Source organism: Pochonia chlamydosporia, chromosome 4, assembly GCF_001653235.2.
Source record: "Pochonia chlamydosporia 170 chromosome 4, whole genome shotgun sequence".
NCBI lineage: Eukaryota > Fungi > Ascomycota > Sordariomycetes > Hypocreales > Clavicipitaceae > Pochonia > Pochonia chlamydosporia.
This window is the reverse complement of record NC_035793.1, coordinates 4197870-4210815: the sequence shown is the minus strand read 5'-3', so window position 1 is coordinate 4210815 and position 12946 is coordinate 4197870. Positions and strand designations below refer to the sequence as shown.

The window sequence follows — 12946 nt, the reverse complement described above, 5'->3', positions numbered from 1 at the left end:
TGCATTGGTCTCACACAGCCACCACCGACCGGAACATTGAATGCATATTTTTTTGCCCGAGTGTGCTGATTGTGATGTTCCTGCAGGGTTCTTACTCTACAGCAATTGGCCAGCTCAGTGCCGCGCCTCAACGTCGCCAAGGGGCTTTACTACGTTGACGTCTAATCTGGAGCTCATTGCTTTTTTTCAGCCTCAGCTCGCCGGCGGCTGCGTCAGTTGGCACTTGATGCCTAATGAGGCTCACGGATAGAAGTTGCTCAGTCTCACAAAGCTCGGAGCCTGATCTACCGGAGCAACTCAATCGACGCCAGGAAGAACAAGTTCGTAAACATGACATTCCCTCTCTAGCCCACTTCAGGCTGCTGTGCTAAACGTTACATAAGTCCGCCGACGACCCCAGATTGTGTGACGTGAACAGAATGTACTGAGAATGGACCTGGCTCAAATACTGCATCATGCACCGAAACGGCGACGATTGCACGAAGAAAGCGGAGAACAAACTCGAGAGGATGGCAGCCAACATATGCTCTCCGGATATCAGGCAGCCTATGAGCCTCATATGACATCAGTGCATCAATTCAATCCTACGGCGGTCTCCCATAGCCTTTCAACTACACAGGGTCTAGATGTCAGGGCTGCTGGAAACTCAACAATAATATCCCACCAAACTAACAATTGGGATGCTTACAATTTGCAGTCACAGAACACACCGTTTACTCGAACTCAGGATTCTTGTTACCGACCCGATATTGCGGGCCAGTGGCCTTCCTTGGGACCATTCGCCACTTCCGTGGCAAACCCATGGTCTGCGAACTATCATATGTCATCTACGGCTCTAGGAGTTCCAATTCCTCTTGAGCCGGCTGACGGCCAGATTCCAATGATTGCTTCAGCATTTTGTCAGCAAAACCCCGTTGCTGAAGCTCAAGGCTCTGTTAGCCTCCAGCGATGTCACGACCCAAGCTTCGGAGATACCTTGCCGCCGTTCAGATTGTACGATAGATTGACGGCCCAGGACAACAATTCACCCACTGGAAATTCATCAGTCCAGACGGCTTCCGATGAAGGAATGTCCGAGACTGTGTGCTTTGGCATGGTAAGTAGATGCAATCTGCCGGATTTCCCGATTGAAATTGACTCCTTAGGTTCCATCCATCCGTGCTAGATGCCACCGAAAAGGGTCAACGAGTACTATACCGTCACCGTTTGCAGTTCGATTAGACTCTTCAATTCATTTTTTTGCTAAAGATCACCCAGATATCTCTGGCCAGGTTTTATCAGAGCATGGGCAAATGATTCAAGGGCTTCTCGATGAACAAACTCTCGACCTCTACATTGCATGCACCATCGACTATTCCCAGATCGTTGACACCCAAAAGTCACCACGAAGCTCCTCACCGATCTCATGCTTCTTGGAGATTACCTTATATGGACCTATAGAGCTTTTCGACGAAATCGGGACGTGGTTTGAGCAATACCAAGTATACCTACAAGATCCTCGAGATTGCCACCTTGCAGTCAGATACTACAACCCCCATCGGCTTTCGTCAGATGATATTCGCTCTTGCCTTTTAGTTTCTGAATTCATGGCTCAGGGCCGTAAAGCTCTTCAGCTCGAAAGCATAACCGAACGGCATGACTTACTGGATATGTTGAGCAGCCACGATGATTTGGAAGAAGCTCGACAACCTAGTGTTGTAAAACGGGAACTCAGGAGGTAAGTGACTACTTCCAAGTGATCTACCTAGCATCAAGTTTAACTAGGTACGGCAGACATCAGAAACAGGCTCTCACCTTCATGCTGCGCCGAGAACGGGGCTGGGCTTTTGATAATCAAGAGCCAGACGTTTGGGAGATGGTGGACACGGAGCAAGGAAGATTGTATGTTTTGTGGTTCTCGGATAGTTTGATCAGGCACACAGCTTTATTCGGCTACTGACGTCGTAGTTTCTTGAACCGAATCTCCAATGCCCACCAATCCGTAGAACCTCCGCCATGCTACGGGGGTATTGTAGCAGACCCGATGGGACTTGGGAAGACCCTGACTATGATAGCGCTGGCAGCAACAGACATAGACAGCTACAATGCCCACATAGATACGAACGAAGAGGAGCAGTTGAGCATTCCGGCTACTCTTATAATCGTGCCCCCTCCACGTAGGTCTAACCACAGCCAACAACTCTGATACACGTTGAGTTTCTGACGCTTAATAGTCATTGGAACATGGGAAGAGCAATTATCCGAGTCTGTACTCACATCTCCTTTATCAGGTGTATGCTTACAAGAGTACAGGCACGTCGTTGAAGGTGGTATGACATGCCGTCGGCACCACCGAGAAACTCGATTGAGTTCCATCAGTGAGCTTGATGGTCTAAACATTGTCCTGACAACATATCATACGGTTTCTGCAGAATGGAGCTTTGGAAAGGGTGTGGGAAGCTCAATTTTATTCTCCATCCGCTGGAGAAGAGTTATCCTTGATGAAGGTAAATATGTCTATCTGTTAAAGGCTACTTAGAATTGGATTGACAGTCACAGCGCATTTCATCCGAAACGGTAATTCGAGGATGTCTCAGGCTATATGCGCACTTGAGTCCAGGGCTCGGTGGGCTGTTACTGGCACCCCCATCCAGAATCGTCTCGGTGACCTTGCGACCCTCTTCAAGTTCATTCGAGCCCATCCTTATACCGATCGAAGATGCTTCGACGCTGACATCTCTCGCCTCTGGAAGTCCGGTGAGTATCAAGAAGCCGTTAAGAGGCTGAAGCGACTCTCAGCGTGCCTTCTGCTCAGGCGACCCAAAGGAACGGTCAGCCTCCCTCCTCGGCAGGACATGCAATGCCCTGTCGACTTCAGCCAGGAAGAACGAACATTGTACAACAAGCTACGGCAACAAGCTATCATTAGTATCGATGAGGCTATGCAAAAGGACCTTGAAGCCTCGAGGGTGGGCATGTACGTCAACGTCTTGCAGCAAATCGAGTCACTACGGCTGGTTTGTAACCTGGGATTGCACTACCACAAGAGACACGACAAGATATCACGAGTGTCACAGGAAGTTGACAATTGGATGGGCATGGCACAAAGGGCCTTCAATGTGCAGCGCGATATGGGGCATTTGGTTTGTTTGCAATGCTCGTCGACGCTGGAACTCACGGAGGCACTGTTAGAGGACTCAGCTGTCCCACACCAGAGTTGTCTGTTTTTCAGCTGCCTGAGGTTTGTATGTACCGACTGCACGCAAAAGGCAGTCCAAACTGTGGCATGTGGTCACAACCCTCGTTGTTCCACGGCACATGTCTCCACAAGCGGGAGCGCTCTTGAATCAAGTTTACCTGAAATTCAACCGCAGGTGACAAAAGTATCCATCAGTCTGCCGTCTAAGGTAGAAGCTCTTATCACAGATATCAAAACGCTGCCACAGAACGAGAAATGGTAACTGTTCATTTCCTGTCCGATTGTTCTGATAAAGCAGGATCACGATCGCTAACTCACCGCAGCATCATATTTTCAACCTGGAGACTAACGCTCGACATTGTCGAAGTTGCTCTACAACAGTCCTCCATTAAAAACATTCGGTTTGATGGTAAGGTGCCTCAGAAGGAAAGACACAGTATCGTGGACAGGTTTAAGACCGATCCATCAATTCGCGTTATGCTCTTAACGCTATCTTGTGGAGCAGCTGGGTAAGGAATCCCTTAGATGGTATCCTTGCTATTATATGACTTCGGAATAGCTGACCGCTTTTAGTCTCACCTTGACGGTAGCAACAAGAGCCTACCTGATGGAGCCACATTGGTAAGCCTACCCTGATATCACGTTGGCGTGGTGCTAAAAATTTAGGAATCCAACTCTCGAAGAGCAAGCCCTCGCGCGAATCCACCGCATCGGTCAGACGAAAGAGGTGACTACTGTGCGATTCTACGTGCGTGACTCATTCGAGCAGGTAAGTTACTCTGGTTCTAGCTAGGTATCACTTCTAATACTACGACAGCAAGTCATGGAGGTACAGGAGTCGAAGAAATATCTCGCAGGCTTATTACTCTCGCCTCACGATGATGGACAGGTGGATGAAAACCTGGGAAGTCTGCGAGTTAGTGACCATCCACTCTACCTACTTACGTTTGCTTATCAAGTCTCAGAAATTGCTTTCTCTGGTTCAGTGAATTGCTAGACCAAGGATTCGTAGATCTGTTTAGGTGGCGGAATCAGGATTTAGGCTTACGACCCAACTTGGGCTTGGGAATAATTAGACCGGCCGCCAACACCGGGTACCGTTAACGATATTCCGGAAGATTCTAGTTAAATCGAAGCCGGATCATTCTTAACTTACTCTTAATGATTTGAGAGGCAGCCAGCAAAGACATATTCCCCCTATCGGATATTCGTTGCCCAGTCGGATCTCTAGCATTCTGATCATCTTGGGCTTGGGATTGCCTAAATGCATCCATTGCCAACTGCAACTGTTTAACTCGTCGAAAGATCATGTTAAGCTTGACTACTAACATGCCCACGCTCTGCGACATCTCAGAGAGTTCTAACACATTTTCCCGCGTTACAATGTCTGCCGACCAAGGCCGGAAGCCGGTATTTACCTCCGTAGTCTTGCATTGGTAGTATTGTTCTCGGAGTATTCGATCAAAGAACTCTACAGTTTGCACAGCGCAAGAAATAAGCAAAAGTAACGGATGCGAGACAGATTCCTGGTTTGCCTTTATTATTCATAGTCAGTTCAAAGCTTGATGTGAGGTCGCGTGAGACAGAGCAAAGGGAGACTGGCAATGGTACAGACAAGCTCATAGGGGGTACAGGATAAAGTGACCTAGATGAATGCAATTGTTGCACGCAGGCGCGACCAAGCAGGGGGCCAGCGAGGCTAAGCTCAGATAATTAATGCAGCGCTCCCTAGCTTAGGGGCAGGGAGCCCGAGCATAGAAAAGGCGGTCCTCACCGCTAGTCTCTTTTATAAGGAATTAAAGACTTCTATAGTAACCTTCAATTATCATTAAATTATGCTATCTGTAACCGCTTTTGTGTGAGAGCAATGATGTCTGGTACGAATGTTAGCACATCTAACCCACAATCCATGCTATTCTTCCTGCACAACGCAGAGTACGGGCTACTAGGCACCAGTATGGTAGTAATCAATGCAGTCTGCCATTGTGGTGTGGTTTAAGGCTGCTCTAGACTTGTCTGCTAACCTCTCTCTTCCCATACGCCGAGAATTATTCACAACCCTATATCTGTCAAAATAATAAATAGGGTCATGGCTAGGCTATTTACCGGTTTCTTTCTCGATGAGCAGCGAAGAGGTTGTCAAGAGACCATCAAAAGTATGTACCGCTGGTAAGAAAACGGGAAGCCCATGTTCCACTTGTCTATTTGATGTTTCCACGCCAAATATCTGCGAATTTCTGCTCAATGTTACTTAATAGACGGTAGTCGTTATGGTAACCAGATGACTTACCCATTCGGGGAATGGCTTGAATTTGTGCCGCACACCCTGGAGAATTAAAGTGCCTTGAAATTTGGAAAGTTGGAGAGAGCAGTCTGGCATCGACACTGATTGTGTCTGAGGATGCCACGTGAGCTGATCCAGCAAATGCCTAACAGTGACAATGTCGACACGCTGTTTTGTCAGAAGAACAAGGAGTTCTAGCCAACTGATGAGAAATTCCTTATCGTCGTCGTTCGTGCATGTGTAGCCATACCTTTCCAATGTTGGACGCACCCCAACTAGATACATTTGCGCTATGTGGTTTGCGAATATCTTAATGTCTGCGGTTATATGAAGTCCACCGCAGGATGTAAGCATTGATTCAGCAACTTCGTACAAAATCCACAGGCGCGGTTCAAAAGGCGGGTACCACCACATAAACCCACTGTTTCGAATTATTCCGGAGGCTGTTTGTAGCGTCCGCTGGAAATACATCTCCTCGCTCTCACTGCGGGGATCTTGGGGTGCACATGTCCAGTCAACCCAAACGTAAGACCATGTTTCTTTCCAGAGTTCTTGCTGAATAAGTCGTAAATATTTTCCATCAGGATCAGGGTTGTCTTTCCTACGCCAGAAGTGACTGATAAAGAAGCATTCACTCCGTCTAACGTAGCCATTCGCAGCAGGAAGAAGGATAAAGCTGTCTAAGTAATCGCGGCTCCATTTAGTCATCCTTTTCTGTGATAAACATGCGTCTCGTTGTTGGAAAAACCAAAACATGAATTTTTTTGATCCGTTACTTAAAAAGTCATCAAAACTAGTGCTGTTTTGCAAGAAGTCTTCATGAGGGCGAGGATGATCTGGATAGAGGGACCCCCAAGCCTCCAGGCTGCGACACTTGAGCGAGTCCCATGAGGACTCCTCAGGAGATGTCATAGCTACTGTAGTTTTCATTTGAAGAGCGATTAATACACAGCTGAGGTTATGCGCTAAAAGAAGAAAAAATGGTACCGGACACCCTGGCCCAAGAGCTCAAAAGACTGGATGTATATAGTCGAAATACACAGGAAGGCAGAAAGCGCAAGATCCGATATCGTGTTTCTGTTGTGGAAATGAGTGAGAGGATACTAGTACAATTGTCACGATGAAGCTGTGAGGCTGCGGGGTATTTACATTGGTACAACCATGAGGCTGGAGGACATCGAGCATTGAAAATGAGGCTGTCGATGCGAGGTACAGCGGAACCTGGTAGTCTGTGGCGGTCGTTACTGGATTAGGACCCGAAGTATACCAAACTCTCCATTCTATGAACAGTCATCTGGCTAAATACAAATAGCGCTAATCTCTAGATGCCGTCTCAATTGAAAGATCAAATCCATTGCAAGTTGTGGCCGTCGCTGGCCACTTGTCGCACATACGACTTTAGTTGGGGCACCAAATTGTCACAGCTGAAAGTTGCACCACGTAGTAGTGTAGTGATGTTCAATCAGTCCAATCCTCCATATCCTCCAAGCTGACGCCTTTGGTCTCGGGAACGTAAAAGCACACCCATGGTATGGAGACAGTTATAAAAGCGGCAAAGAGGAAGTACGTGCCGTAACCAATGTTCGTCATCATGTACGGCACGCTACGGGCAATGACAAAGTTGAGAATTCAGTGGACTGCTATGCAGATAGACACGCAGTGGGCGATTCGCTGGAGCGAGGGAGCTAAATCCGCAAGTTCCTCGGGGTCCCAGACGGTCAGATCTTGGTTACAAGACAATAAAGATTCCTGTAATATCAAGAAATCATAATAGATCATGGGAAAAGTACCAAGGTTTGCTATAGTTTACGTTTCAACCCATACAACAATTGACTTTTGTAGATATCGGGTTAGGGTTATGTCAGACGGCATCTCAATCGGGCAAAGCGCCGTCGCTGCATTGTGACAAGTAAATCTGCCAGGCCGTCACAATCATGCCTGCTTAGTAGTTTCCATGTCATATGTTGGAAAGTGAGACCATGACGTCTGGCTATTTATAAATGTGCGACGGCCACCCAACGTGGTCGCCAACTTGAAGCATTTACAACTGACCAGCCCATCTACTCAATGGAGCCGCCACCTTCATATTCCGAGTCTCAGGTAAACTATGTCACCTTGACCAACACCAACCCACGAGAGCTTGACTACGAAGGATGCACCCACCGTCATGAGCTGCTCATCACTATTCAGGACACTCCGAATCAGTTGCGGCCCGTGGCGTTGCACTATTGGAACATCACAGAGACTGGAGTTCTCTCTGAACAGCATTTATTAGTTCCGGGAAACCTGAGTCTACCGAGTTTGCAATTAGTCAAAGACTTCCAAGATTTAGGCACCATTTCTCTACCAACTGATGCTGTGGCTCATTCAACGACAATTCACCACTACATAACTTCCAGAATATCCGAACTCAAGGAGCAGTTGATTCCGAGCACATCACACCAGGATTTAATTCCAACGCTTCTAGCACACCTACGACAAAAGCCTGTCTCCCAACCATCCGATATTGTCCAGGTGGCCTCCGTCCCAGTATACAGCAATAGCCCTGATAACCTGCTCGACGGCGGGCCAGCCATAGTTTGGAAATGGGTAAAGCCAAGCAGTGCCAGCCTGGTGGGTAGCGGATTTTGGGAGCCTGAGTTGGATCAATGCCTATATGCGGGAGAGTGGTCAGCTGGAAACAAGTTATCAATCCTGATGAAGGGCGTTTCGGATGAGAGGAAGGATGAGCTTAGGCGGAAGAGAGTCCTTACAGGTGCATAACAGTAGGATAAAATATGATAGTAAACGAATGTGTATAATTTAGCCCACTATTCTCTTTCCAAGTCTACATAACAACTATCCGTCGACACAATTCTTCCCAAATTTGCGGCCACACACAATCCGGCCGCGTACATCATAGTATGAGCAACATCTACTGACATGGCCCCTCATGATAAGGAGGTGCCGCCGCCGTCCCAGACAGTGCAAACGCCATTGGCGGCGGCGCCCCTTCAAGATATCCGTCGTATCCATCACGAACGCAACTCGTCAGCATAGAGTTGCAATAACCCGCAAGGGTACTGATAGGATCAATGTCAATTGCAGAGCAAGGATCCAAGTTCGCCGCACCGAAAACGCAATGGCCTGCTTCTAGGTGCCATATCTGAAGCGGCTGTATGACAAGAGGACCTTGTTGCTCGGAAAGGTTTTCGCACACGGACTCGCAGTCCTCAACAATGGGACGATCCGACGGATCCAAACAATCGCGAATCGTAGGGACAAAGTCCAGTTGCATGGTAGGTACTTTGGCCGGCAACTTGTCTTTGGTGTTGCCGTTGAGCTTATGCACGGCCACTGAAAGGTTCACATTTGGAGGATCAAACGTCTTCCTCACGGCATCTACTTTCAGCGACTTTGGCGGATCGGTTTCAAGAGACCTGAAGTAGGTCTTGTATTTCCCAGGAGAGCCCTGTGCCACGGCGAAGGCTGCAAGAAGAGCGACTAAAACGGTGGCTGCAGGCATTTTATCGAATATGCTATACAATATATATTTGAGGATGTATATATGACTGGGAAAATGTTTTCACTTTCTCGTTCTAGAAGGGTGTTCTAGAGATTTTAAAGCATATTCTAGGAGTGAATTATAGCTCCTTTTATAACTGTCTCACGGCATGTGTGACACCTGATTTTTTTTTCTGTATATACGAAAGCTGTCATGGTGATGGGCAGATCACTTGAAGTTCTGGCCTCGACCAACAACCATAAACGAAGGCCAATACAACTGGGCGAGGCCCAGGGCGAGGCTCAAGGTGAAGTTCATCGTATTGCTGTACCTGTTCTTGTCAATATGTCTACATAGTTTCATAGCCCTTCGCTTCTCACGTGCATGCTGACATATTGCCGTTTTTTCCGAAGTTCAGCAAATTGCAACTGCTGATCATATGCAAAGTCATCACCAACAACTGTGCGGTTTTATCCACGTTCGGAAACCGCCGCAGTATACGCAAAGTAATCACCAACACTTTTTCATGCTTGCACTCTTCTTCAACTGAAACTAGAACTTGGACAGCCTCACCTTCTGCCTGGTACTGCGTCCACTAAGCTTCCACCGACGCATGTGCGCTGCCACAACAAGGCGGGAAATCTGACTCTCTTGTTGATCATTCATGCCTATTCCCGGCATGATGTACCCTGAGCCCTGAGTTGTGTCTTCGATTGGCTACTTTGCTGTTGAACGCCTTAAAAGCGGCGACACTTGCTGCCGGACTCAGCCGTTGTTGTAGCCTACCGAGCGCCGATCACTCGTGCTAAACCCGTGGAATCTACAATCTATGAATAAATATTGTAAACTTACCTTATAAGAAGCATCAACACATGATTGGTACTTCCTCGAGGAGCTGAAGTGCAGGTTCGTAGTAAATGGGTTCATGAACACATGAGCTGGGCAACAAGACAGGAACTTTGCAAACGATCATGTTGCAGAATACAAGCAAATCTTCCAATCACAATGCAATATTGTAAACAGTGCTATTTTCACACTTTCCTCTAAACTAAGTCTAACTATCTCATTGGTTTGAGAGTAATACGAACATAAGAAGCTCAGACAACCTCGGCCACACATATCGGACGCTTCGCAGTCCTACAAGAACAGAATATACAGCATCATGAGACTCAGCATTTACTGAATCAGACTCTCATAAGTTGCTACAGCGCTGTTTGGCTTTGTCGTACTGAGGCGCGCACACCGCCGTGGTCAACTCATCACATGCCCCTATTCGCCGCAAGTATTCGTGCTGGTACGCTCAACCCAGACTTTATACTTCTGACCTTGTACCCAAGCACTCGTGACGCCAAAGGCAAATTTTCCGTTGTTAGGCAATTGATGGTAGCAGCCATGGACAGCAAATTTCGACAGCGCGGCGACTCTATCGCAACGAACAGAGACTTCTCCAGAGTCCTTCTACAATGTCAAATTATGTTAGTTACGTGAGCAACAATATACATTCCAGTGCCATTCAAGATGGCACTGCCACTCACTCTTGATGTTCAAAAGTATAACAACGAAGTAATTGGGATATGGTGGCACCTACATTGTTGCAAAGCCAGATACCAGACGTCCCTCGGCATGTCGTTCGCTTACAACCACCAGCAGGAGCCTTACACATGGCGTTTATCTTCTTCAGATACCGGTAATTATAACCCCATGGCTTGGGCATAGAGCCACGTTTATCACTCTCGCATTGCCTTCTGAAGTTCTTGTGGGCCCTCTTATCAAGAGAAGTTGCATTGGCTCCTTTCATGAAATCGTCGAATTCGGCTTTTTCAGAATCGTTCATCATCTCCGCAAGCTCAGCATCGGTCTCTGCATCTTGAGCTGCGATGATGTCCTTGAAGTCTTCGTCATAGTTGGGGTTGAGAGACAATAAGTGATTGTAGAACCTCTCCGCAGTCCCAACAAATGATACGTTGGCTCCGTTGAGAAAAGCACGGCCTTCGAATTCGACTTCACCAGAGCCATCAAAATCTGGGATTTGCAAGCCTGGGTCTGTTGGTTTTCCTTCTTCTCGCAATGCAAGATCGGAAACGGGCAAATTTGGCGCACAGAATACCTGAAGCGAGGTTCTGAGTTAGTTTGACGAAGCATGACATTGGCGAAGATTTCCATGTTCCTTTGTATAGAGGCAATCTTACCATTGGCAGCCCAATCAATATCGCAAAACGTGAAATAGTCGAGAATGTCTTCATCTTGACGTAAGGTTTGTTGTCTAAAGTGCTTGATATCGATGAGATGAGTCCTGTATATTTCACAACAGGACTTGAAGAACTATTTATGTGATTTCCAACCGCTGCCTGCAGAAATCTCTCTCGTTATTTTTAGCCGTCGCAAAGCTATAGTTTCTTCCTGCAGCATTGCTGGTGTCCCCAACCTGGAGTTTGTGAGGCTTAGTGAAGGGCCTGGCGTTTCGTGGAGACCTCAGCCAGGGGTAATAGTGCTGACGTTCCTATATACTTACGCCCAAGCTCAAAGACGCGGTAAAATGCACGATGCCAAGAATCAGAAGTCATTTTTGACCATTGAGTTTATGGCCGTGATACCGCCGAAAAAAAGTCCCATAAGCCAGCCCGTGTTCACTCATCTACTTCTTCGGAGTCGCCGACTTTACAACGTGGAGGCCAAGCTAAGTTGAAGAAAGTGCAAACAAAGCGATTTGAAAATGAAAAAAAGGTCATTGGGCATCCATATGATGGAGAAATGGGCGGAAGGATGAATACATGGCGCGGCCACAAGATGCGGAAATGCCTTTTTCCTAACTTTGACTTCTGTTTGCCTAATATCGTCTCCCAAATCCAACAATGTACTGGTTCGTTGGATTCGTTACTATCATTAGGATTGAGCATACTTGAGGGTTTAGCATGAGTCCTGGGTTCTCGCAAACTGTCAAGGGAAGCTGTAAGTGCAGGTTTGGTGGTTAGAAACATATTCAGTCCTAACCAACTGTCCGAGTCCGAAACTCACGCCCTGAAAAACCCAACTCGATTTCGGGGAATTGACCGCATACAGGATGGTCGGTATTATGCCAAACGTTGACAGATTGCCTTTTTGAGGCGACGCTACTGACTGCATGCCATTTAGGCTTGTAACCAAATTTATATCCAACCCTGGCTTTGCGAGACCGTGCGAAATGGAGAGGGTTTCCAAAGAAGAAAGCCAGCTAAGGCGCCAACTTTGCTTTGTAAGATAGCTGTCTAACTAGTGTAATTCAAATCGGCAAAATGGCATGCATCGGCGTTGTTGCTATTCTTTTTGGTAATATTGAACTAGCCGTCGACAGGGTTTCGGCTCATGTGAGCACCCAACCCTGGCCGCTTGCCTGTGGTGCCATTCACCAGAAACCTCATTATCACAGGCTTATTCCTTCTTCGTCATGCATAGCTCTTAATGCCAATTGCATGGAGGCGTGGTTTACATGTGGAGTTAGCAGCGGTCTAACCAGCCACACGGATAATGACTTTGTAAATGTCAGGTGTATCATCTGCCGATCATGAAATGCCGATACTGGGACCCTGGGGGACAGCATGCACGTCGTCTATCACCCTATCAGATGGAAGTAGTTTCCCACCCAGGGCGGCTTTGTGGTGTATTAACCACTCTCTACGAGGCTGAAAGGGGGCAAGATGACAGCGGTATATGTCAAGTATCAGCCAAGCAAACTTTGTTCTGATGAGAAACTCTCCAGTTTCCAGTTTCTCTGGCATTATCTTGGTTTGCGGATCGGGCCATCGGGTCCTACACAACGGCCATATCGGTCCGCAGGCGATCTGCCCGTCCTTCACCGATGATGGCTCCGTTGCTTGCGGCTACCTCAGTAGCGTCACAGTCAGCACATGGTCTCAGGGGAATAGTGCATGTGGGGTTGAGATGGAGGTCGGAAAATAGTGAGCCAACTCCTGACTTTAGCAGCTACAATATCCACCGTTTTGTTGCGAGTTTGCTGATTATT

General features: G+C 47.4%; 5 protein-coding genes across 5 annotated transcripts; 3 read left to right on the top strand and 2 right to left on the bottom strand.

The window, feature by feature from the left end:
* Positions 1-430: 430 nt before the first annotated feature.
* VFPPC_08645 (alpha-1,6-mannosyltransferase subunit) lies at positions 431-4175 on the top strand (the record flags this gene model as incomplete). Its single annotated transcript, XM_018287318.2, has 10 exons — positions 431-1096; positions 1146-1717; positions 1774-1881; positions 1948-2156; positions 2214-2486; positions 2539-3436; positions 3502-3687; positions 3752-3799; positions 3845-3947; positions 3996-4175. The coding sequence occupies 10 exons, from the start codon at positions 431-433 to the stop codon at positions 4173-4175; spliced, it is 3243 nt and encodes a 1080-aa protein (XP_018144296.2).
* Positions 4176-7529: 3354 nt separating this feature from the next.
* Positions 7530-8225, top strand: VFPPC_14452 (hypothetical protein; the record flags this gene model as incomplete). The annotated part of the gene is made up of 1 exon (XM_018292221.1): positions 7530-8225. The coding sequence occupies one exon, from the start codon at positions 7530-7532 to the stop codon at positions 8223-8225; it is 696 nt and encodes a 231-aa protein (XP_018144294.1).
* Positions 8226-8376: 151 nt separating this feature from the next.
* On the bottom strand, positions 8377-8967 carry VFPPC_14451 (hypothetical protein; the record flags this gene model as incomplete). The annotated part of the gene is made up of 1 exon (XM_018292220.1): positions 8377-8967. The coding sequence occupies one exon, from the start codon at positions 8965-8967 to the stop codon at positions 8377-8379; it is 591 nt and encodes a 196-aa protein (XP_018144293.1).
* A 1248-nt stretch (positions 8968-10215) lies between these two features.
* VFPPC_08643 (hypothetical protein) lies at positions 10216-11189 on the bottom strand (the record flags this gene model as incomplete). Its single annotated transcript, XM_018287316.1, has 3 exons — positions 10216-10404; positions 10535-11053; positions 11136-11189. The coding sequence occupies 3 exons, from the start codon at positions 11187-11189 to the stop codon at positions 10216-10218; spliced, it is 762 nt and encodes a 253-aa protein (XP_018144292.1).
* Positions 11190-12633: 1444 nt separating this feature from the next.
* VFPPC_08642 (hypothetical protein) lies at positions 12634-12882 on the top strand (the record flags this gene model as incomplete). The annotated part of the gene is made up of 1 exon (XM_018287315.1): positions 12634-12882. One exon carries the CDS (start codon positions 12634-12636, stop codon positions 12880-12882), a length of 249 nt encoding a protein of 82 aa, XP_018144291.1.
* Between the last annotated feature and the right edge of the window lie 64 nt (positions 12883-12946).